Below are 25,515 nucleotides of genomic sequence, written 5' to 3' on the forward strand. Positions count from 1 at the left end.
TTATCTCTTTGGTCAAGTTCACAATAAAAATTTCAAGATTCTATCTTATATCTGACACTCATTCCACTTTTCATTGGAACGATACATAGTGAATATAATTTTATTTGACCAAAAGCAAGATTCCTTGTGCTTTCCACTTTGAAACATTTGAAGCCTTAAATCCATTTGTTCAAACAATAGATTCCACCTCAAGTTCTGCTTATTTCTGTGCTTGGTATGGCATCCGCTACACACACATCCAAATTTATTTTCCAGTGTTATTTCTGTTGTCACAGAGTATATTTCTCAATGACATCATCAGCTATCACAGGCTTGCTCACATTCAACAAACAGCTCATCTTCAAATAGAGATTTGAAAGACATAGAATTCAGGGGTGCTATGGTATTTTTTTTTAAGATGCTGGAGCTCACCAAAAACAACATCAAGGAGATGTTGAAGCCACCCCATGAGGTGCCCGGAGCAGCACTGCATCCCTGATGATATTCAACGAAAGATCAGAAAGTGTGTGAAGAAGTCTTGCTGGACTGGAAGCTGACATTTTAGGTGTAGAATGATTTGGGATTCAATTATCTGCAACATTCCTGTTACATCTGTAACACTCACCTGACAGGAACAAGTCAAACAAGGTTGGGATGGTGAAATCCACGAGCTGTTATGGGCATGGATGCTCCCATTGTAAAGGCACGCTAGGAAGTCAAAATGAAAAAAATCTGGTGAGTATTTTAAAACATAGGAAGCAGCTAAATGCCAGACAATTTAACAAATCGATGTCCTCAATAGATAGCAAGGAACTTATCCTACCCGATATTCAAATCAATATATTTAATTACTTGAGCGATATAATTATGAATTGGCATTAGAACACCTCTATTACAGGCAGTTCCCACATTCCAAAAACATTTGGAACTCCTTGTAATACACATGATTTTTGCAAGTTGTATATGTGTGGGAGAGAATCACAGAACACCTGTGAGGAGAGTGTGGGCAAGCACAGAATGAATCTGCTCCCAGCTCTGCTTGCTCGACCCAGCCTCCAGTTGAAGCAACTTCAGAATCAGAATCAGAATTTATTATCATGAACAGGTCATGAAACTGGATGCTCATATCCTGGGTTAAAAAAGCAAACACTCAGCAAGTCAAGCAACGTCTGTGGAGAAAAATATCAAGACTACATTTCTTAATCTACATCCATTCACTTATTACAAGGCCTTTCTGACAAAATAAGAGTGCACAAGAAGTTTGGAGAAAGTGGTGGAGGGAGAAAATGCTTCAAAGGCCTTAAAAGATTATCATTAGATTAGGCAGGTGTGAAAGAAGACAAGTAACATGCTATAATTCAAAGAGTGGGAGCAGGATGATAAGTTACACAACAGTAACTGCACAAAGCCAATATGGCTTCACAAAATCTTCCCAGGTGAATATTATTATCTACTAGTTGTGTTACTGGGCAGAAAACAACTCACGAGTTTAAATGTACCATGCCAGGTGGAGAATCAATCTGCAATTTTGGAAAAAAAAGGTTCAATTGCTAATAGTTTGGGTGGCATGGTTAGCACAACGCTGTTACAGCACCAGTACTGGGACCAGGGTTCAAATCCAGCATTGTCCATAAGGAATTTGTACATTCTCCCAGTGTCTGTGTGGGTTTCCTCCCACCATTTAAAAACGTATCATGGGTGTAGGTCAATTGGGTCTAATTGGGCAGCATGGGTTTGTGGGCTGAAAAGGCCTGCTACCCTGCAAGTCTAAATTAAACATTTAAAAAACTAATATAAAAAAAAAAATAATTGTGTACAGTTAGGAAGCCACCTTTTTAGGTTAACTACAATCTTTTTCAGAGGAGCAAATCTTTCATCCTCACCTGTCTGGCCAATGTGTCACTCCAGACTCACCAACGTAATTGAATTGTAATTGCTTTCTCAGTTCAAGCATCAATTAGGATGGAGAATAAATGCCGGTATTACTAATAATATGCATATTCCATAAATGGATGAAAAAGAGCTGAACATTCTTTACCTTGAACTTTTGTTTATGTTAATAAAAAATCCTTAGTTAGGTGGCATGTGCAAAGAATGCAGGGATATTTTCTGTTAAAATACAGTTTTTCACTGTGAACATATGCAATTATATTTGTGTCTTTGGAGAAACTTTTCCGCCAGATCCTTCATCAGCCTTAATTATGATCATGGTAGCATCTGTAAAAGAGTACTAGGAGCTATTCTGCAGATTCTGATTGCCCATTTTTACCCTTCACAAATGATTGAAGGCAGCCTCTTCTATCAGCAAAAAAAAACATGGAATTTCTTGTCCAGCCTGCAATATAGTAAAAGTTTATACAAAGGTAAACAGATATAAAATGAAATTGGAGAAGGTTTATTTGGAAAAAGTCAATAATTTGTCAGTCTTCAATCACCAGTTGCATTTCTGAACAGTGAGAATTATTAACCATTAACCGCATCTGAAACTGGATCCCAAGCAGCAACATCACCTCCCCCTCACTAAAAATTCAGACAGTTCAACTTCAGCTGCACTGAATTTCTTATCAACCTTGACTAGAGCTAAATTGCAGTCGTTTTTATGGAGGAAAATAGACAAAGGTAAACAGATTCTCCATCTTTACATCGCTGCACTTACCTCCATAAAAAGCCCAAAGGCGGATAGACTGCTGGAATATGCTCCAGCTTCCATTCGCCGGGGTGGGGGGGGGGGGGGGGGGAGGGTACACAAAGGTGGAGCGCTGCACTCCAGCTCCTCCATAAAATGCCTCTGAAAGCAGCTGCAAAGAGGAAGTCTGATGACGTCAGCCCACAACCCAAGTGCGAATTTTAAAGCGTTCAGTGTGTTCAGATACAGGGCAATAGCAACTGCAATTTGTCTCTAAGGGATCATTATTTATATGAGTGGTGGCTAAAGTTTTTTGTTCTTTTTGGTGGGAGGGAATGTCTATATTAATTTCTTACTTGCCGGCGCCCATGTTTGATGTCACGGTGACAGGTGGCGCTACTGCTCCATTCACCTGCCCCACCCCCCCCCCCTCAGTTCCGGAAGATGGCTTCTGACTCTAATCTCCATAAAGGCATCACTGGATCCCCATTATAGGCCATCGCCATAAAAGGTAAATTTACCTTTTTTCCCCTCTTGAGCCAGTTTTAATGTGGGGTTACACCATATAAAAAAAACCTTGTGAGAGATGAACAGAACTGCCATAAGATCCCATATCAGCCATCTCTTAAACACAAAACAAAGGCATTTAGATAAACACAAAATCTGCAGATGCTGGAATCTTGAGCAAACAAAGATTTGCTGGAGGAACTCAACAGGTCAGTCAGCAACCAGGCATGTTTCGGGGCTGAAGCCTTTATCAAGGCATCCCTATCTTCGCCTTGACTAAAAATGTTTACTGACCATTTCTATCCGTGGATGCTGTCAGGCCTGCTGAGTTCCTCCAGCAATTCTTTGTCTGCAAAAGCATGTAGACTCGTGCATAAATCTGAGCAAGTGGCTGTCAGGCAAAGCAGCACAATTTAGCATACAATTAGCAGGTTCCTCTGCCCATCCACATGCAGCATCTGATTATTGAGAGAGTGTAACCAAACAGGAAAGCTTTAGAGATATCAGATTCCGAACCCCAGAGAGCAATGAGCCTTTGGACTTCTGACAACAAATTAAAAGTTCATCTTTCACTCCATACTGTAACTCATGTTAACTCAGCTGGAGTTCACAACAGTTTAAGACTACTTTCTTTGTAATTATTTCCTTAAATTATATTTTCTGTGAAAAATTTGACAATAATTTACAAATTTAAAAAAAAACCAATAATATTTCCACAAAGTGGGTCTCCATTTCAACCAGAATTCTTCCTATAAAAAGAGCTGAGCCATTTCAAAATCTTTGTGGAATCAGAATTTATTGTCATGTGCAAGTCATGAAATGTGGTGTTTTGCGGCAGCGTCATCGTGCAAACATTCATTTAAACCACCTTATAGCAATAATTAAATAAAGTGTATGGAAAAGTAAGGCCGCGTCTTTGGTTCATTGATTATTCAGGAATCTGATGGCAGCGAGGAAGAAGCTGTCCTTGTGCAACTGAGTGCTTGTCTTTTGGCTACTGTACCTTTTCCCCGATGGTAGGAGAGTGAGGAGGGTGTAGCCTGAGTGTTGGAGCTCTTTGAGGATAGAGGCTGCTTTTTTAAGACACCACGTCATGTAGATGTCCTCGATGGAGTGAAGTCTGGTGACTGTGATGTCACAGGCTGAGTGAGCAACCCTTTTTCTTGTCCTGAGGGTTGGCGCCTCCATACCAGACAGTGATGCAACCAGCCAGAATGGTCTCCACGGTACACCAGTAGAGTCTTCAGTGACATAACAAATTTCCTCAGACATCTCACAAAGTACAGCTGCAAGTGACCCTTCTTCGTGATTGCATCAACGTGAAGGCCCCAGGACAGATCCTCGGAGATGTTGACACCCAGGAATTTGAAGTTCTTGACCCTCTCCACTACTGAGCCCTCGATGAGGACAAGGTCACGTTCCTTTGACTTCCTCCTGAAGTCCTTGGTTTTGCTAGCGTGGAGGTTTTTGGTGTGACACCACTCAACAAGCTGATCCATCCTCCTCCTGTACACAATTTAAAGAAGACTGCCCACTATTAAAAATAAGGGAAGACATTCATCAAAGGTCATTTCATCAGGTCCTTTTTAAAATGGTTGTTCCACCCTGGGGTATCAAAGGAATCTATTTTATAATTCATGTATTCAACAAAAGACAGGACAATACAGGCTGGTTAGCTCAACTTCAGTGGTAGGCAACATTCTGGAATCCACTATTAAGAATGAGGTTTCAGTGTAATTGAAAGCACAAGATATAATAGGTCAAAGTCAGCATGGCTGCCTTCAAAGCAGAGCTTGCCTGATAAATATGTTGGAATTTTTTTAAGGAAGTAACTAGCAGAATAAACAAAGTGGAGTCCGTGGATGTTGTTTCCTTGGACTCTCAGTGGGCTTTGACAAGGTGCCGCATGAGGCTGTGAAACAAAATAGGAGCCCATCACATAATGGGAAAGATACTAGCATGGATAGAAGACTGGCTGACTGGTAGAAGGCAAAGCCTGGGAATGAAGGGGGCCTTTTCTGGCTAGCTGACAATGAGTTATGGTGTTCCATAGGGATCAGTCTGCTAATTTTCACACTGTATGTACATGATTTAGATGATGGAATCCATAGCTTTGTGCTGTTTGTGGATGATACAAAGATAGGTGGAGGGACAGGTAGTGTTGAGGATGTCGGGAGTCTACAGAGGGAGGTAGACAGGGTGGAAGAATGGGTAAAGTGGCAAATGGAATACTGTGTGGGGAAATGTATGGTAATGGACTTTGTTAAAAGGAATAAAGGTATTGATTATTTTCTAAGTGGGGAGAAAATTCAGAAAGGAGAGGTTCAAAGGGAAGTCCTAGAGTGGACATGGAGAAGATGTTTCAAGTTGTGGGAGAGTCTTGGACCAGAGGTCACAGCTTTAGAGTAGAAGGATATCCCTTTGGAACAGAGTTGAAAACACATTTCTTCAACCAGAGGATGCTGAAAATGTGGATTTTGTTGCCATTGACAGTGGTGGAGGTCAAGGCATTGGGTATATTTGAAGCAGAAGTTGATTGATTCATTAGTGAAGGTGTCAAAGGTTATGGGGAGAAAGCAGGAGAATGGGGTTGAAAGGAAAAATGCATTAGCTATGATTTGAATGGTGCAGCAAGCTTGATGGGCTGAGTGGCCTAATTCTGCTACTAAATCTTTTGCACAGTGCGAATCCTTGTAATAGTGGGTACAGCTCATCTCTTGCAGGATAGAATGAAATTGTCAGACAATCATAGAAGTCATCAGATGGGCAGTGGAAAATTTAATACTCGTGCAGTCAGTCCTTCAAACAAGGATGAAGCATATGTCATTCTTCAAGTTTTAACCAAAATTAATATGTCTCTCTATGATTCCATATTACAATGTACCTGGAGTAAAATATTTGCATGTAGATAACCATTGACATATTGTGTTAAAAATTAATCAGTTCAGACCCCATCTGTGAGTTTGGCAGAAATTTTTAAAAAAAGTTCCTCATTTATTTCTGTTCAAGCTTGTTTTCTCCAGTTCACTACATGATTTTTTTTCATCATTTCGACAATCATTTCACAGAGTTACCTTGCTTCCACCTCCCCCCAGCCATTGAAAGCTCTCCAAATTATTTTCCTGCTATGCAAGCAATATTTTCAGAACTTCACATTTTGCTTCATCTCCCAAAAGTCAGAAGCATAATCTTCCATTGATGACTTCAACAAAGCTTCTTTGACACTAGTACTTAAAGCCAGACAATCTTTTCCACCTTATCCCTTTAAATTGCATTATTTGAACATTTTGATGAAGACAAAGTCTTCATTTTGATGCATTTAAATCAACATTTCCAGCTTCCACACATGTATATGCATTAGCTTCTGCAAATCTACTCAGCAAGATTGCTTAAAATCTTTATGCAAAAGTAATTCTAATTCTATTAACATTATTTTTACATGTAATGCACAAATTAAATAAATCAGCTGATATCATGTATAATGTCTCACCCTAAACAATGTAAACCATTTTCTAAACAATCCTCAGAAATTTATTATAGATATTTTTAATCAATCTGACAAGTTTCTCAGGAATTTTACCTTTAATATTTTCTCCAAAAATACTTTAATTTGTATCCAAAAAGACTTAACCTTACTTAGTACACTGCAAAGTTGAATGAAAAAAAGAACCTATCTCTTTACCACATCTAAAACATAACTCTGAAGATATTAAATTAAATCTTTTTAATTTTTGAGGAGATAAATCTGATTTATGTGAAAAATATATTGTACTAATCTGTATTGGACCCAAAGTTATTTTTGTTGGGGAATATTAAGATGTTCAGTTTAAAATTAAGATTAACTATATTTTTACAATTATCTTTAGCTGTTTCGAGGAAATGTGTAGCTATTAATTGGAAGTTGGATATGGAATTGGGAATACAAAGATGACATATCGAAATGAGATCTTGTATTCCTCTTGAAAATAAACATATTGTTTGTGATAAATATCACTTTTTTAAAAAAAAAATATGGATCCCATATTTGCATGTTGGTTTGAAAATTTAAGCTCTCAATAGCTCGTCCTGGTGATATTTCTTGGTTTCACAGCAGTTAATTGCTATGTTGACAATCTCCTTTTCTTCTTTCTTTATGGGGGTAATTGGGAGTGAGGGGGGTGGTGGGGAGGGTAGGAGGGAGTAGGTTTATATACCACATTTATATTTGTGTGTGTGTGTGTGTGTGTGTGTGTGTGTGTGTGTGTGTGTGTGTGTGTGTGTGTGTGTGTGTGTTCTAATCCATGGTATTTAATTATGTTATTGTGGGTTATATCTCCTTTTTCTCTTTTTTTCTTTCTTTTTCCTTTCTTTTTTGGGGTAAATATGGGTGGGGGGGGATATGGGATTGGTATGGGGGATGGGTTGGGGGAGGTAGGGAAGGATTAAACATATATATATAAAAAAACACACACATATACCATATAATTTTGTTATGTCTGTAATGTTTATTCTTTTTGATTTGTATGTATCATGGTGTCTATATTTTAAATAAAATATTCAAAAAAGTTTCTCAAGAATATTATGTCATATTTCTCTTACTACGCCTGCTTAAAATCTCTAAAGTTGCAGTGGTGTTTTGTGAATATCTGTGAAATCTATTTCAGGACAAAGTTTTATACCAGTTTTGCAGTATCTGAGTGCATGTAATAAGTTAATTCTTCCACAGAAGCTGCATTCACTCTCATCTACGTACTTGATAAGTAGCACACCAATACAGCCTTTCCAGTCATCAAACCTCACTTTCACAATAGGTTCCTCACTCACATGCAATAACTTTGGTTATATTTTCAATACCAGGAACTTCTTAACGCCTCCCCCCTCCCCCCCCAAAATAGGAATCTTTATTTATCTTTCCAAGAAGCTCAGTAAACACTCCATTTATCAGTTCTACTTCCATCGAAACAACTACGAGTTCAAGATTGATGTTCTTTATCATTCTCGTACAATGATTGAAAGGCAGAGTATTATTCTCTGCACTTAAAAGTATACAACAGAATTTAAAATAAAATTTAAATTTATTAAATTTTAAAATTTTGACATTCTGCACGGGAACAGGTCCTGGGGAAACCCACGCAGACGCAGGTAGAACATTCAAACTCCTTACAGACAGCGTGGGATTCGAACCAAGGTCCCAATTGCTGGCTCTGTAACAGTGTTGTGCTGACTGTGCCACCCTAGAACAACTAATCTGATGTTCCAAAACTAATGCTGTTGACTCACCAGTAAAATAAAACTTAAATAACAACTGGTGCATTTTTAAGAATGGTCAATTCAGTCACAGATATATACCTGTATAATCAATCATTCAATCTTTGTTGGCACGTAGACAAAAGTGATAGGCAAACAGCAAAGATATAGACAAGCCAGTGTGTTGTTGGAGCAACCTGTGCTAAGATCTTTATCAAAGCTTCCTACAAATTTTTGCTGAGTATTATGGGATCACTTTCTAGTCAACAAGTTTGCTCTCTCATCAGACAAATAAGCACCTTTAACACTATTGCTGCTCCACTGAAATGTCAGCCAAACCTATTCTACTCACGTTCTGGAGAAATGCTTAGATCTGACATCCTCTGTCTCTGATTAACACACAAAAAAGTTATCTCCTGTATCAATCCTCCTGAGTAGCTTGCTTCTAGTATTTTCTAGCAGGATCTGGTAAAAAACCAATGGATTTTGATTTACCAATTTTCTTGTGTTCCTTTAGTGAGACAAAAAGGACAAATTTTCAGGAGACCCTGGCAGCACTATTTGGAAACTTGTGGCTGGAGGCAAAGTTTGGATAAATTAATCAGTTTTCTTAAACCCAAAAGCTGTTTTGACCTTTCTTTCCCCTTTAGTTGTAATCTGCAAAAAAAAGAATGTGGAGCTTTGGGAATATACAAGAATTCTCTTACAACTTGCATAGATGTCCTGAATACATTTAAGCCAGCTGGAGAAACTCAAGCATTAAATCCCTATCATTACAAAAAGATCACACATTGTTCTTGCTTACACCACCCCCCCCCCCCCAACCATTTCCTGCAGAAATAGTCTGCTTTACTCCCATTTCTGAAAAACTAAAAAGATATTACATGCCAAAAGTACCCCTATTTTCATTTGCCTCTCAAAAGTAAATCTCTTCCCAAAAGATTTTCTCTTGGAATACCCAAATATGTTAATTTCTGTAGAATGATCCGTGGATAGAATCCATCCTCACAAAAATAATAAAAACTTTGCTCCATGGGTGGAAAGCCAATCAGAAACCTTGAATAAATGTCATGAACATTGTAACAAAGATTACATCAGTTCAGGTGCAGTGAGAGCTTAGCAAAATGTGTTTTCCTTCAAAATAAATTACTGACATTGTTCCCCAACCATATTCCCTGACAGCAGGGAAAACAAACAAAGCCAATCGGCATTCAATTGCAAGGGTGAAAAAAGCATGATGTGCAAATGTTATCCAGAAAATTGAGATGGGATCTCCCAACACAAGGAACACAATGAACACATTAGAGGAACACGTGAAAACAACCCTGGCAATTTTCTACAGATGTGTGGTCAAAAGTGTGCAGACCGTGCTTTCCACGGCTATATCGCGGTCTGGTATGGGGTCACCAATATCCCTGAGCGTAAAGCCCTGCAAGAGATAGTGGACACAGCCCAGGACATCACAGGCAAAATCCTCCCCAGAAATGAAAAGACCTACAGGGAATCCTGCCAACAAGGATCCACACCACTCAGCACACACTCTGTTTTCACCGCTGCCTTCAGGAAAGAGGTACAGGTGCCACAAGACTCGGACCACCAGGTTCAGGAACAGCTGCTACCCCACCACCATCAGACTCCTCAACAACAAACTCAATCAGACTCATTTAAGGGCTCTTACTTGCGCATTTTATTCCCTCTATATTGCACAGGCAATTTATTTATATTCATTATCTGTTTACAGTTCTTTATTTGTTTACATGTATATGCTATGCTCTACTAATAAGTGGTAATTCTGCCTTATCCACAGAAAAAAAAATCTCAGGGTGGTATGTCCTCTACATTTATCCAAAGGAATTAACAGGGTGAGCCAGTGTTATCAACAAGAAAGGAAATTATCATTCACACAGGCATGTTGTGTTCGCCCCACTCAGGTGCAATTGGCCTCAGCAAATTGGAGCTCAAGTGGAAAAATTTCTGATCCTAATTACTCTTCAGAGACATAAAGTGGCAAGTCTGCATGCAGGACTATCACAGGAAAGCTGTCTTGGTTTATAGTCAAATACACTGGTTCACTCAGCAAACTTGGGGTTTTGAAAACCAGACAGGAAAAAAAATCACAAAATAAACTGCCAACAGTCATATTTATTGACTTAAATCCTGTAATATTTGTAACTAGCCTCAGAAAAGAACAGGCACATGCCTAGTGACAGTCGTGAAACTCCCCTACTCTAGCAATACAGTAAAACCCCTGCTATCCGGCACCTATGGGGATAACTCGATGCCGGAGAAGTGAACTTTCCAGATGCTTGAGTATTGCATGTTGCGTGTTTGGAAAACTAACGGTCAGGTGTGCCAATTTTACACCTGTATTTTTTTTTTAACATATTTATTTTCTGCAAATTTTTTTGCCACCTTTTGAGGCAACCGGTTGCTGGTTGCTTGTTACTTGAAAATTGGGATAGGATCATCCAACACAAGGGACTTTACTGAAAACTGAAAAAGTCTGAATGAGGCAGTAATTTTATGAGCAAGGATTGGGAAAAGATTGACAATGAATTTCTGGCATTTGTCATGCTAATTTATTACCTTACCTTTAGTTGTAGGAATTTACTTACACTTGCAAACAGGGCAGCAGAGCCCTGGCACCAGCTCCATCTTGGTACAAGGAAGTGAAGGACACGTGGTACATGAGACTGATCCCAACTAGCAGTGATAAACAAACACAAAACAGAGTTCAGTTCCAATGTGATCTACTGACAGATTACAGGGAGGTGAAAAGAGGAAAACAAGATGTGGTAAGTACTTATACAAACACCTTTTATGTCCAAAATCTTCTTGAACAAGATGAGTACAGATTGAACCTCTTTAATCTGGTGGCATCGGGACCTGGCTATTGCCAAACCACAGAAAATGCTGGAAAACAGAAACTGACTCAGCCATCGGAACGTTAGTACCACCTCCTTACAGACAGCGCTGAGACTTGATCCCTGGTCCCAATCGTGGCAGATTCAACCTTTACAGTGCCAGGGATCGGGACCAGGGTTTGAGTCTCACCCTGTCTGTAAGGAGTTTGTACTAAAGGCAGCAGATTCAAAACATGCCGGACCATAGAGTGCCAGATAAAAGAGGTTCAACCTGTACTTTGAACTGTGGCAATGTGTGTTCTGTGGAAAATACAGCTCAAAATGGAAAGAAAGCTCAATGAGGAAAGAACTAACAGCCATATAATCTATATTAGTGAAATTAATGCAAAAATATTGGTCTGGATAGGTTCTTTGCTTTGAAATTATTCTCAATTTAGCCAAAGCATTTCATGCAGCTATAGAATAGTAGCAATTCAGCTGAGGGAAGATTTTAGGATGCTGATAATTTCAGTTGGATTTCCTCTTTGTCTTGGCTGGAATCACACATTCTGATGTGGGAGACAGAGTTATTCTGCTTGCCAATCCACTTTCTCTCTCATGGGATATCGACTCGAGAGGCAGGAATGTGTCTCCCTCTGCAGACGTGCCAGTTTAATCTTTTATGCAATTCAATTTTCAAGAAACAGCCTTGATTTCTGCCTGAGGGCAGAGCAAGGACCTACAATACTCTATATTCATTATATAACAATTCTGTATATGGAATATAGAATGGTATGCTCCGTGCATTGAGAATAACACCTGATATCTACCACCTTTTCCTGCATATACAACTTCTGCTTATTAATTATAAAGTAACATGTAACTGTGCATAACATTATTATTTATACTTGAATTATGATACAATGCACATTGTCAATGAATTTTAATTTAATTGCAGTCAATTCACCAGAGAAATATAAAATGCACACTATCCATTTGCAACAAACAACCAAAGCACACTGTAAACTAAAGTTTCTAGACCAAGATTTATTAAGTACAGGCAAACTCAGCCTAAAAATGGGATTAGATTGGGGAGTAAAAACAAAATTAATCCATATGAACTTGAAACCACAAAAGATGGAGATGAAAAAGCCAAATGGGTTTCACCAGTGTTGTAAAATTTTTTTTGTATTTGTCATCAGAAGAGAAACTGAACATGCATGTTGGTGGATATGGTGGAATCAGAAAATCTACCACTGTGCAATGGAAAACTGCATTCCAGCCCAGGATTAGTTTCTGCCATGGAGAAGACCAGCAGCAACTGGAATAAAATAGATATTGGCCATTCAGCCCATCCAGTCTCTTCTGCCATTTGTATCCTTTGGACTTAACACTTCCTTAATAATCAAGTTCCAGCATTTTTCCTACCCCCTGATGTCAGGCGAACAGGTTATCATTTATTTTACATCTCATTTTTCTCTCTTTCTCCTTTGATAATCTAATCGGTTACCTTTGCTTCCTTTCAATCGAACGAATTTTGGAAGATGACCACTAATCACATCTCTGCAGCACTTCCTTCACAACCCAAAGACTCAGGTCAACATTCAGTCACATTAATTCCTCCAGTACTTTTTTGACAAATATTCATTTATTTTTTTCTAGACAACATACACCTTGAAATCCCCATGATTATGGGTTTCCACATGGCTACAGAGCAATCAGTTGAGGTATGGGAATATGAGGAAGAAGTGGAAAGACAAAACAATGCTGGAGCCCTATTGCGGCCTGAGCTGGTAACAAAGTAGTAATTTGACCACAACTAATTTAATCAGTGCCCATTTTATCCATTTGCTAAGAATCTTGCATTTTTCAAGCTTTCCTAGGCTACCACCATCAACTAAAAACAGATTAATCAAAATGTCAAATGCATATGAAAAGAAACCAAACATCATTGCACATTACTTCAGAGTTGGTCTATTCTCTGCCTTAAGCATGCCCAATGTCTGCAGGAAGGCAGGTAAAAGACTAAAGACCGTCAGAAGGAGACATGTGAACGTGGTCAGTCCTGCACCCAATCTTGAAACGTCCGCAGCAATCTAGGGTGGCGACAGTCAAGGGGAGAGAGAGAAAAGGGTGAGAATATAATTTATGCCCTCTTCAGAGAGGTCAACTGATTTACACCCAAAAGGCCTATTCCCCAATCTGAGCTTCCAATGCTGCAATCAGATTCTGGGTGACAGCCAATTCTGCTGGACTGAGAGCTGCAACATCAATCCTTTATTGTGTGGATGAATGCAGTTGGTCATCTCTTCCACATTGGAAAAGAGCGACTTCAAGCCCTTTAATAAATTGTTTTCTCTTTTGCTGAATGTTGCCTTTATGATAGATGACCCAAGGCACCGTTGCGCTCACTCCTTTAGTCTTCTTCTGGAAGCTGTCCTATCAAGGTATTTATGAATTCTAATAGGAGTCATGTTTATCTGGCACTTGCTTTATCCCTGTTCCTCTCCACATTGTGTAGACTAAATGTGGGAACTGGCATCTGTGAGAGTGGAATCAAGTAATGGTCCCTCTTTATCATCATTATCTGCTTGGTATTCCCATACTGCCCTAATGACGTTGTTCACCCGAAAGGTGAATTGATAAAGTAAAGATTATGATAACTGCAGTGGATAAAATAAGAAGTACATTTGATTCCCATTTTTATCTTTTAAAGTAAAATAGTTTAGAAGATAATGAGAAAGAGAGATGTGTAACAAGGATTAGCTGATTATAATGTTACTTTCAGAATTTTAGCCTTCCGCCGGCCACAGCTTTAAAAATTAACATTCCAGTAACAGCCAAAAAGGTTTTCTCCATGATGATCAGCTCAAACAGATAGGCTATTTCACATATGGAAGTCCCTCATACCACCATTTATGCATCATCTTCTGCAAGAGAATGTGGGCTGCTTCTTCAGTGCATTGCCCAATCAGTTTCATTGATGTTTCTGTCATTGAGTAGCTGGTGTGAGGGAAACACAGTTTCCCATTCCTGGCTGTTATTTGGCAAATATGGGGGTTGTGAATTTTAACAATTAATTGGTCTCAAGGTGAAATTATAAGATACACTCAATTAACTGCTCATACATGTGGGTCTCAGAGGTCATTTTCTTGCATTTATCTCTACAGGAAAAATTCTACAGCACCCATGACCTTCTCATTGATCCATCATCAGAATTCTGTCGTGTAAAGTCAAGTCTGTTTCTCTCTCCACAGATTCTGTCTGACCTGCTGTGTTTTAATCTAATTTTAGTTCTGAATGTGATTAACATCCTCACATCTGCAGAAAATGAAGCTCTCCACCTACCCCACCCATGCAACATCTGAAAACCTTGGAGCTCATTCTCCTCCGTGCACTGCCATTCAAATTCACTCTCCCTATGACTGTTAGCATCTACACCAGCCATTATAATTCATCCCTAATAGGTTGTTACATGGTTAAAAAATTTATAAACCAGCAAATTTAAATTTAAAAACAACAGAAAATGCTGGAATTACTCATTGTGTCATGCAGTAGGTAGATAAAGAGTATTTAACGTTAATTCTGTTTCTCTTCTCACAAATGTGTTTGACCTGCTGAGTATTTCCAGAATTTTCTATATTTTTGCTTCAAGCAGTGCACCCTAGTTTTAACTGGTCCTGGTCATTTATGATTTTAGGATCTCTGAAGTTCCATGCAGCCAGACAATCAACAGCTTAACAATATAGTAGTGATGGCTATATGCAGGGTAGCACCAAAACAAGTTTTAGTGAGGGGTATTGACTGAGCTCACAATGCACAGCACACAATAATCACATATATACAAAAAAAATATAAACTTACAGAGCTACCAGCTGCCTACCTGCCTATCATGAACTTCCTCCCTGCCCCTCCTGACAGGCGGCAGGTAGGAAGGCAGCGCAGGGGAACAGCTTACATCAGCACGAAGACCGAGTCCTGTTCGACAGGCCCTCGGCTCTGCGGGGTGGATGTTTAGAGTTTCTCACCTGGCAAGTGCACTCAACACAGCTAGACACTGTCCAGGTGCTACCGTCCTGCTGCAGAGTCCCATTATACCTGCACGATGTTGATGGTGTCCAGGGAGTGGCTAGGATTGCAGCTGGTAAAGGTTGCTTGACAGATTCCATTTTTGGCACTGAGGCAAGTGAGTGCTCTGCAAAATAATACATTACAATTCAGTACAGAATACATAGACAACAGACTCGCCAAGACAAATAGCGCCTTTGGAAGACTACACAAAAGAGTCTGGAAAAACAACCAACTGAAAAATCTCACAAAGATAAGCGTATACAGAGCCGTTGTCATACCCACACTCCTGTTCGGCTCCGAATCATGGGTCCTCTACCGGCATCACCTACGGCTCCTAGAACGCTTCCACCAGCGTTGTCTCTGCTCCATCCTCAACATCCATTGGAGCGCTTTCATCCCTAACGTCGAAGTACTCGAGATGGCAGAGGTCGACAGCATCGAGTCCACACTGCTGAAGATCCAGCTGCGCTGGATGGGTCACGTCTCCAGAATGGAGGACCATCGCCTTCCCAAGATCGTGTTATATGGCGAGCTCTCCACTGGCCACCGTGACAGAGGTGCACCAAAGAAAAGGTACAAGGACTGCCTAAAGAAATCTCTTGGTGCCTGCCACATTGACCACCGCCAGTGGGCTGATATTGCCTCAAACCGTGCATCTTGGCGCCTCACAGTTTGGCGGGCAGCAACCTCCTTTGAAGAAGACCGCAGAGCCCACCTCACTGACAAAAGGCAAAGGAGGAAAAACCCAACACCCAACCCCAACCAATCAATTTTCCCCTGCAGCCGCTGCAACCGTGTCTGCCTGTCCCGCATCGGACTTGTCAGCCACAAACGAGCCTGCAGCTGACGTGGACTTCTACTCCCTCTATAAATCTTCGTCCGCGAAGCCAAGCCAAAGAAGAAAACCTCTGTCCAACTGCAATGTGACACTGAGTAAATCCCCAGAATGTGTGAACAAATCAAGGACTGTCAGACGGCTGAATTATCTGTGTAGAAGAACAAAGAACTGTAGGTGTATACTCTCAAGAAATTAGCTTGCATAACAGACTTTAAACCAGTTGTTTTCAAACTTTTTCTTTCCACTCACATACCACTTTACATAATTGCTATGCCCTGGTGCTCTGTGATTAGTAAGGAGTTACTTAAGGTGGTATGTGAGTGGGGAAGAGATTGAGAACCACTGCTCTAGGCCCAATTGTTGTTGAAATATTTTGCTTGAGAAAAATTGTTATTTCTTTGGAGTTATGAAACCATGCACATAACGAGTCAATTAGGTACGATTAAAACAGTGGCTTTCAAACTTTTTCTTTCCACTCACATACCACCTTAAGCAATCCTTTACTAATCCCAGGGCACCTGTGGCACAGCAATTACTTCAGGTGACATGTGAGTAGAAAGAAAAAGTTTAAAAAGCTCCGCCTTAAACCATCACTGTCTAACTAACATCAACAAAGTGGGTCCAACCATTCTCTACTTGAGATTATTCATCTTTCTTTCAACTTATTGACTCATTCTTCAAAATGAACAGTCCAGGGAACACTAAGATACAGTCCAACCAATTTATTTTGCCTTCTTTCTATCATATGCCAGTGAGATTATAGTGATTCCTTGTCATACTGGTTTATTATATGCCACTAATTTCAGATAGAGAAATAATGAAGGCAGGGAGGATTTGCAGAATATTGGCAATTCTTGGTAAACAAGAACAACGAGCCTCACATAGGTGCAAGTCCCTGACATTTATGACAACAGGAAAAACAGCATATGATAGAATATGTGAGGGATCAAAAAAATTATTCCAGGACTCGGGAAAGCCCCTGTAATGTAGCTCGCTGTCTCGAGGAAAACAAAGATGGATAAATCTCCAGGCAATGACAAATATTCACTTGGACCTTGAGGGAGGCTAGAATAGGAATTGCAGGGGCCCAGGAAGAGGTATTTAAAATATCCTTAGCCACAGGTGAGGTCTCAGAAGATTGGAGGGCACCTAATACTGTTCTGTTGTAAAAGAATGGCTCTAAGAATAATCCAGGTAATTATAGGCCATTGAGCCTGACATCTGCTGTGACTAAGTTAGTGAAATTTAGAGACATAATATACAAGTACTTAGAGACATGGGGACTAATTAAGACTAATTAACATGGGTTTGTGCATGGTAGGACATACATAACCAATCTTTGAGATTTTTACAAGGAGGTTACCCAGAAAAATTGATATGGTTCCTCATGCCTTTGACAAGATCATGTATGGAAAGTTGGTCAAGAAGGTTTAGTCTTTTGGTGTATTGTCCTTCATGAATCAAAGTATTGAATATAAAAGAATTGGGATGTTATGGTGAGGTTGTACAAAACATTTTTGGTGAGGCCAAATTTGAAGTATTGTCTGCAGTTTTGCTCACCTACCCATTGGAAAGGTATCAATAAAATTGAATGAGTGAGAAAATTTACAAGGATGTGGCCAAAACTTGATGAGTTATAGAGAAAGGTTGAATAGGTTAGGACTCAATTCTCTGGAATGTTGAAGAATGAGGAGAGATTTGATAGAAGAAAACAAAGTTATGAAGTGCATAGATGTGATAAATGCAGACAGTGCTTTTTGCTCTGATGTTTGGTGAGGCAAGAACGAATGGACATAGGTTAAAAGTGAAAGGTAAAATGTTCAGGGGGAACTTCACACAGATGGGGTTGAGAGTGTTGAATGAGTTGTCAGCAGAAGTGTTGGATATGGGTTCAATTTCAATATTTAAGAGAAATTTGGATCAGTACTTGGATGGGAGGGGAATGGAGGGCTATGACCTTGGTGCAGGTCAAGGAGACTAAGTGGAAAAATAGTTTGCAAAAGAGCCCATTTCTGTGCTGCAGTGTTCCATGGTTCTTTGGCTGTGCCAATTGGTCATGATGTAGGAGGGGAGGTGTGCTTGGTGAAACTGAAGAAAACTTTATCCTGTTTCTATGAACTCCAGACTCTGCTGTCACCACTTCTTGAAACCAATCCATTATGTTTGTGTTCCTCTTCCTCTTATAAGAATTGTCAGGAGGACCTCCATATAGAATTGAATTGTTCAGAAATCTCTGCAGCCAACGTTAAATTATTTGAATTAACTAAAACTTTCATTTGTAGCGCAGACAAAAAAAGTCTTCTAAAACTTGTAAGAAATGCCTCTGGACATCTCTGGAATTGGGATCATAACCACTGCCCAACCCCATTCCATTGCCACATTGAAGTTTCTGGAAAAATATCATAATTTAACCACTTTCATAAACCTTGCACTGTTCCATCCAATCTTTGCATCTCAGGAATTGCTTCATCTCCAACTTCCTTCATGTCAGGTGAATGCTCATAATGTGAAACTTTAGCTCTCCCTCTCTAAAATGTAGTATTAGCCATCACCTCCTGCCAGCATTTTCTGATCCAAATTTTAAAAAGGAAAGACAATGAAGAATGGTTGACATTCTATCTTCCATCATGAGGAAATTATTTCCCATTAATCTGGCATTTAAAAAAAAAACACGTCACAAACATTCCTCAGAAGATTTAAAGTAGCTGAATAATACATTTCAAAAAATTAGTGCAACGCTATTTTCACCACTGATATTGCCACCTGAATTGTTGTCATATTCTATGTGGAATATAAGGAAATGCAGATCAATGGTTCTCTGTACTCACCTGTACAGGTGTTGTTCACACTTAAGTAAAACCCATCTGGACATGTACAGTAGAAACTTCCCTCAGTGTTGAGGCATTGATGAGAGCACGGGCTGGACAGGCACTCGTCGATATCTAAAAAAGTAAAATGATCCACATCAAGCCTTCACCAATCCTTGAAAAACAAACCCTGACATTAATATAAAATTTTCCAGTAAAGAGAAAGAGGAGAATAGTGAGTGAGCAGTTGGTAGCTCAGTTTATAGCTTGCCTGGTATTCTTGCAATTTATTTGAAATTTACTCAACGCATGATGTTGTGCTCACACATAATCAAGGCCCTTTACTTCATCAAGATATTTGAAGGTGTGGATAAGGAATTTTTTGTGACACCATTCTGAATCACAACCAACAATACTGCATGAAACCTGAAATTAAGACATTTAGTGCAGGAAACGTGGTAAAGTGGATCAGCAAGTTTGCAGATGACACCAAGATTGGAGGTGTTGTGGACAGTGAAGAAGGTTTTCAAAGCTTGCAGAGGGATCTGGGCCAACTAGAAAAATGGGCTGAAAAATGGCAGATGGAATTTAATGCAGACAAGGGTGAGGTGTTGCATTTTAGAAGGACAAACCAAGAAAGAACGTGCACGATAAATGATAGGGTACTGACGGAATACAGATATACAATTTCCTAAAAGGGGCGACACAGGTGGATAGGGTTGTAAAAAGAGCTTTTGGCCTGTTAGCCTTCATATATCAAAGTATTGAGTACAGGACTAAGAATCCTATGGTAAAGTTGTAAGACATTGGTGAGGCCAGATTTGGAGTATTGTGTGCAGTTTTGGTCATGTAATTAAAGGCATCAATAAGATAGAAACAGTTCAGAGAAAATTTACTAGGATGTTGCCTAGACTTCAGGAACTGAGTTACAAGAAAGGTTAAACAGGTTAGAACTTTATTCACTGGAGTGTAGAAGAATAAGGGAAGATTTGATAGAGGTATTTAAAATTATGAGGGGGTGGACAGGGAAAAGTTCTTCACACAGAGAGTAGTGGGAGTGTGGAATGAGCAACCAGCTGAAGTGGTGAAGTGGGTTCAATTTTAACATTTAAGAAGAATGTAGACAGGTACATAGATGGGAGAGCTATGGAGGGTTATGAACTGGGTACAAGTCAGTGGGACTAGGCAAAACAAAATGGTTTGGCACAGACTAGAAGGACTGAAGTGGCCTGTTTCTGTACTGTAATGTTCTATGGTTCTATGGAAATATTTGGCTGGTGAGTTAATATTTCAAGGTGATGCCTTTGAATTACAGTGGATGCAAAAATATTTGAATCTACTGAAAAAGACATCGATTTGTGAAGCTCTATGGAAACGCTAGGATGTGAACTATTTAGTCTTTAGATATCCAAACTCATTTGAACAAGGATAGAACATCAGATAATTGCCAAGAAACATCTCATGTTTTCATGCAAATGTCTTTGAAAAGTTCTTGGCACCACTGAATATACAACATAGGTCTGAAACTCAAGCAAATTCTTCAGGTCTTTCTGTTTGAGGAATATGGCTGCTTATATTATTCTTACACCAGGAAGCACATTGAAAATGTATAAAAGGACACACACACACTATCCTAGATTACCAATGGCTAAGATTAATGACACCCATTTGTGGTCAGAGCATTGTAGTTGGAAAAGCAATATTAATTTGTTTATTTTAAACTGAGATTTGACCACAACTTAAGGGTAAAGAACTTGCAGTTCTTCATGTGAAGCAAAAGTCAGATTGGTAGAGTGCAAATGAGAAAACGATGACTGAAAAAACTCCTGAAAGAAGAGGGAGATGACTGACCATGGTGTTCGATATCTGCTGGGAAGTACAGCTTTAGTTTGCTCTACCTTCTCAGCTTTCTACTGCACCTTTCACAAGTCTTCAAGGTCTATCTTTCAACCCAAATATGAAGAGAAAACACCAGTATTGATTATTGAAGCACAATGTAAAACCATCCCTTGACTTTACCAGAGAAAAGGGAAAGAATACCAGCTTTAATTTTAATTTGTAAATTTAAGTAGTCTATTAACCTCTATCAACCACTTGAAATTGTTTCTTGTCTGTGTCTAAAAAATAAGCCTGAATATGTATAATCTGTGCCAAGTGCTTAATAGCTCCCTAAAGGCACTCTGATAAAATTGAAGCCCATGGCCATCTTTCCTTCCCACTGAAGTTAGCAGTAAAAATAAGGAAAACTATGAAATAAAGCTGATAAATACATATAGCACACATTGTGCTCGTCATCACGATGGCAGATCTAAAGCGAACACAAACTATTAGCAGTAATATCTGCTAGAGATACATGTCCAGATTTGTAGAATATCCAATCAAACTGAAAGGAATGAAGCATTGAAGTGATTTATATTATCAATGAGTTTGCTATCTGTCCAATCATCTCCAAGGACGCAACTACATTGTAGGGTGGCTATATATATATATATATATATATAGTAACCTATAACCATGTCTTCCTTTGGACTGGCCACCCTAATTACATGTGACATAAGGAAGACTTTACATATTCTATAGTTGAAGCATTCAGCCTATGAGACCTAATGATTGTTTAAGATAAGTTACAAGGCAGGTCAAGGATACAACCACATTTGGCAAAAGTATCATACCTAGAGTACATTATCCTACAACAATAGTATGACAATCTCTCATCTCCACTATTTCAATCACTCTCTGGTAATGTTTCTTTTTATTCCACCAGAGGCAAGCAAAAGTAAAAAAAAAACTGGGAAATTACACGAGTAAAAGAAATACAATATACATTTGGAGAAAGAAGAAAGGCTAACTACAAGATGCATTTAAAAAAACCACTAAAGCAAAAATCAGACAAAATGTACATGTAATATGGTTTTTTTTTAAAGAAGATTGGAATATAGTAAAAGAAAGAATAAAAGAAAAAGAATGGAAACTAAAAGGAGTGGAAGGAAAGAGAGAAAGAGGCAGAGAATTCCAAAGAATAGGACCAAGATTGCTGAACCTATAAGACACCAACTGTGGGATAGGACAAAGGGGGAAAGTAAATCCAAGGCTGGTGGATTGTAGAAATATCTAAAGAGTGTGAAATAAGGGGTGAAGCTCGGTGGGATTTTAACACAAAAGGGCATTATGAGACACTGGGGAAAAAATACCAGGAGCCCTGGCAGAGATATTTGCATCATCATTGAGCATGGTCGATGACCAATATTGTGCCTTTATTTAAACAAGGCTGTAAGGATAAGCCAGTGAACTATAGGCTCGTTAGTTTAAAGTCAGTTATGGGCAAGTTATTGCAGGGTATTCTGAGCGACAGGACTTGCACTTGGAAAATCAAGGACAGATTCACAGCATAGTTTTGTGTGCAAGAAATAAGACCATCAAACTACAAGATAAAGGAGCAGTGGGCCATTCAGCCCATTGAGTCCACTCCGCCATTCCATAATGTGCTGATCCATTCTCCCACTCAGCCCCACTCCCCTGCCTTCTCCCCATTAATCTTTGATACTTTGACTAATCAGATATCAATCTCTGCCTTAAATACACCCAGTGACCTGGCCTCCACAGCTAGCCACGGCAGGAAATTCCAGACGTTCATCACTCTCTGGCTAAAGAAATCCCACCGTATCTCTTTTTTAAATGGGCGCTCTTCAATCCCGAAGTTGCGCCCTCTTGTCCCTTACACGGGAAACAACTTTGCCGTATCTACTCTGTCCAGGCCTTTCAACATTCGAAATGCTTCCACGAGTGTCTGACAAACTTGATTGACTTTTTTTGAAGGGATGACCAAAAAGAGTGTTGAGAGTAGGGTGGTAGATGTTGCTGATGTGCACTTTAGCAAGGCCTTTGACAAGGTCCCGCATAATAGGTTAGTCTGGAAGGTCATATTATATGTGATCCTGGATGATGTAGCCAAATGGATACAGAATTGGCTTGAAGGAAGAAAAAGAGGGTGGAAGTGCAGGCTTGTTAAGCCCGTGACAAATGACGTGTCACAGGTATCCACGCCATTGTTTATCAGTTACATTAATGACTCGGATGATGATGCAATTAGCAAGCTTGGCTTTGACACCAAACTTTAAGGTGAGAAGGGAAAGATGTAAAAGGAATCTATAGGCACCTTCTTCAGAGGTGGTTACAATGGGGGCAATCGTAATGATCAAAATATATTTCAACATGGATAAGAAAGATTTCAGGGGATATGAGCTGAAGACAGGCAAATGGTATCAGCCTTACCAGCACAAATTATTTGGGCCGAAGGATCTATTTATGTGCTAAGGAACTCCATAACTAAAAAGGATGAAAATTCAAGGATCGTGCTTCAGAACGTATGGATCTTGGTGGGAGTTGGGACATAGGCTTTTTACAGCTTTTTTTATGCTCTTATTTAATGGGGGAAGAAATTGCAAAGTGGTGAGAGAGTGTTGGAATTATCGAGTCTGAACCATCTTTTCTGTTGAATTTTTCCTGCCTTACCTGGGGTAATTCATTGTATGTTTATTGTCATATATGTAGTTACCTAACTCCCATATTCAAGGTTTTGGATGAGGAGATCAGGTGCAATTATTCTGTTGATACAAAATCAGGTGGGCTATGGGAAGATGCAGAGATGCCTCAAGGAGAACTAGACTAGTGTAGTATGGCTTATGATATAGTGTAGTGTAGTAGACTAGTGGAGTAGGCTTATGGTATATATGGTATGGCTTATGGTATAGTGTAGTGTAGTAGACTTATGGTATATATGGTATGGCTTATGGTATAGTGTAGTGTAGTAGACTAGTGTAGAAGGCTTATGGTATATATGGTATGGCTTGTAGTGTAGTAGACTAGTGTAGTAGGCTTATGGTATATACTGCAGTAAAACGTTAGGTCATTCACTTTAGTACAAGAATTGTAAATGTTTGGGTATCATTTAAAATAAACATGCAAGTCCAGCAAGCAATTAGGAAAACCAATGAAAATCTGCCCTTTATTGTAGGAAAATGGACGTTGGACACTTTGCTCCAACTGTGGAGACACACTTAAAGCTCCAAGGAAGAATATATTTGGAAGAGAGAAAATGCTGCTCAAGTTCACCAAATTGATTTAGGTGATAGTCTGCACTTCCTGGTCAAACACAAAGAATGATGATCTCACTGAAGTTTACAGAAGTCTTACAGGCCTTGTTAGGGTAAGTGGGAAATTGAAGCTTATCATAGTGAGGACCTCCAGAACCAGAGGATCACAATCTCAAAATGAGGGGTCATCCATTCAAGACACAGGATATTTGTTCTCAAAGAATGAGACAAATCATTTATAATTCTCCATCCAAGAGGGCTGCAGAAATTTAGTTATTCAGTATTATCAAGGAAGAGATCAATAGATTTTCAGATACTGAGGGAATCAAGGGATATTGTGGTGGTGAGGTAAAACAAAACCATAATTTTACTGAAAGGCAAAGCATGGCCTTCTCCTGCTTCATTTTCTAATGGCCTAAATGTTAAATTATGGATGGGCTGAAAGAGAACAGAATCAGGAAATTTAACTGTGGGAGAAATAAAAGGTCAAGGGGGTTAATGATCTGTGGTTGGAACATTAGTCAAGATAAAGAAGAAAGCAGAGGATTCGGACAGTAAACTCAGCTGGAGACAAAGCCTACAGAGAAGAATGGAATCATAGACTAAGGAATGCTGACAATATCTTTGATACTTCAGATCACTTAATTGGAGGAAAATGAGGTGCATCCAAGATTGACTATTGGATGAAAGGGAAAATGGAAAGGTTAAGGTATTAGTAAGATACACGAGGCTATTGACATGTTTTTGGATGATGTCGGCTGTGCGGTGAGCAAAAATATTTAAAAACATCTATTCTATGATTTATCTTGCTATTATTGGTAGCAATCCTGACATAATTGTTCATTTCAACTGAGTGGAAGTTAATAATCAGAGAATACAGATTAAAAGGGATCAGCAGAATATCCAGATACAACATGGGCAAAGTGTGCTACCTGATAGGGATTTAACAGCCTTCGTATTAGGTGAATAAACACTTTGAGATAAAAAATATGGGGAAAGAGAGATGGGCAAGAGTAAAGGCAAATGAGGACAGTCCTAACCAGCTGGAAAAGAAGAGAATATGATCACACTACTTCAAGATGAATAGGGGCAGTAGTTAAAGATACTAAGTAGCAATGACAATAACAACAAGCACCTTGTCCTCCAAAAGATATTCAAATTCATCTTCAAATAGACATTTCGTGCAGTCTCAGTATGCATTTCTTGGGAATAATATTTTATACATGGATTATTGCAGCCTCAGGCAACCAGAGAAAATGTTACATTCTCACTAGAATTGTGGACCAGCAGCCAGAACTGAATATTTATTTTGTTCAACAATTATCTTGCATTCTTTTGTAGCAGATAATCCAACAAACTGTTAAAAGTCCTCGGACTTGGCATGCTTCCAAACAAAAGCATGAAATAGTTGCATTTTCTGTTGGAATTTTTCAGTAAGACTATTTTCAAACATTGGCACAACTATATGTGACAGGCATGTGCCCTGAAACTCCTCTCGGTGCTGATGCATTCAATTTGAGACATT

At 39.2% G+C, this 25,515-nt stretch overlaps 1 protein-coding gene across 6 annotated transcripts in view; it reads right to left on the minus strand.

Annotated features, from left to right (window-relative positions):
• The window catches only part of LOC138742588 (von Willebrand factor C and EGF domain-containing protein-like), a 104,341-nt gene that overhangs the window by 69,411 nt on the left and 9,415 nt on the right, over nucleotides 1–25,515 (minus strand). For all 6 annotated transcript variants that reach the window (XM_069897217.1, XM_069897226.1, XM_069897234.1 and 3 more), the window contains 4 exons: nucleotides 18,919–19,032; nucleotides 15,210–15,376; nucleotides 10,954–11,041; nucleotides 605–687 (listed from right to left, as the gene is read on the minus strand). In XM_069897217.1, the coding sequence (XP_069753318.1) occupies nucleotides 605–687; nucleotides 10,954–11,041; nucleotides 15,210–15,350 (312 nt within the window). In that variant the 5' untranslated portion in view covers nucleotides 15,351–15,376; nucleotides 18,919–19,032. The remainder of the gene's footprint in view (nucleotides 1–604; nucleotides 688–10,953; nucleotides 11,042–15,209; nucleotides 15,377–18,918; nucleotides 19,033–25,515) is intronic.

Source organism: Narcine bancroftii, chromosome 1 (genome assembly GCF_036971445.1).
Source record: "Narcine bancroftii isolate sNarBan1 chromosome 1, sNarBan1.hap1, whole genome shotgun sequence".
Taxonomy (NCBI): Eukaryota; Metazoa; Chordata; class Chondrichthyes; order Torpediniformes; family Narcinidae; genus Narcine; species Narcine bancroftii.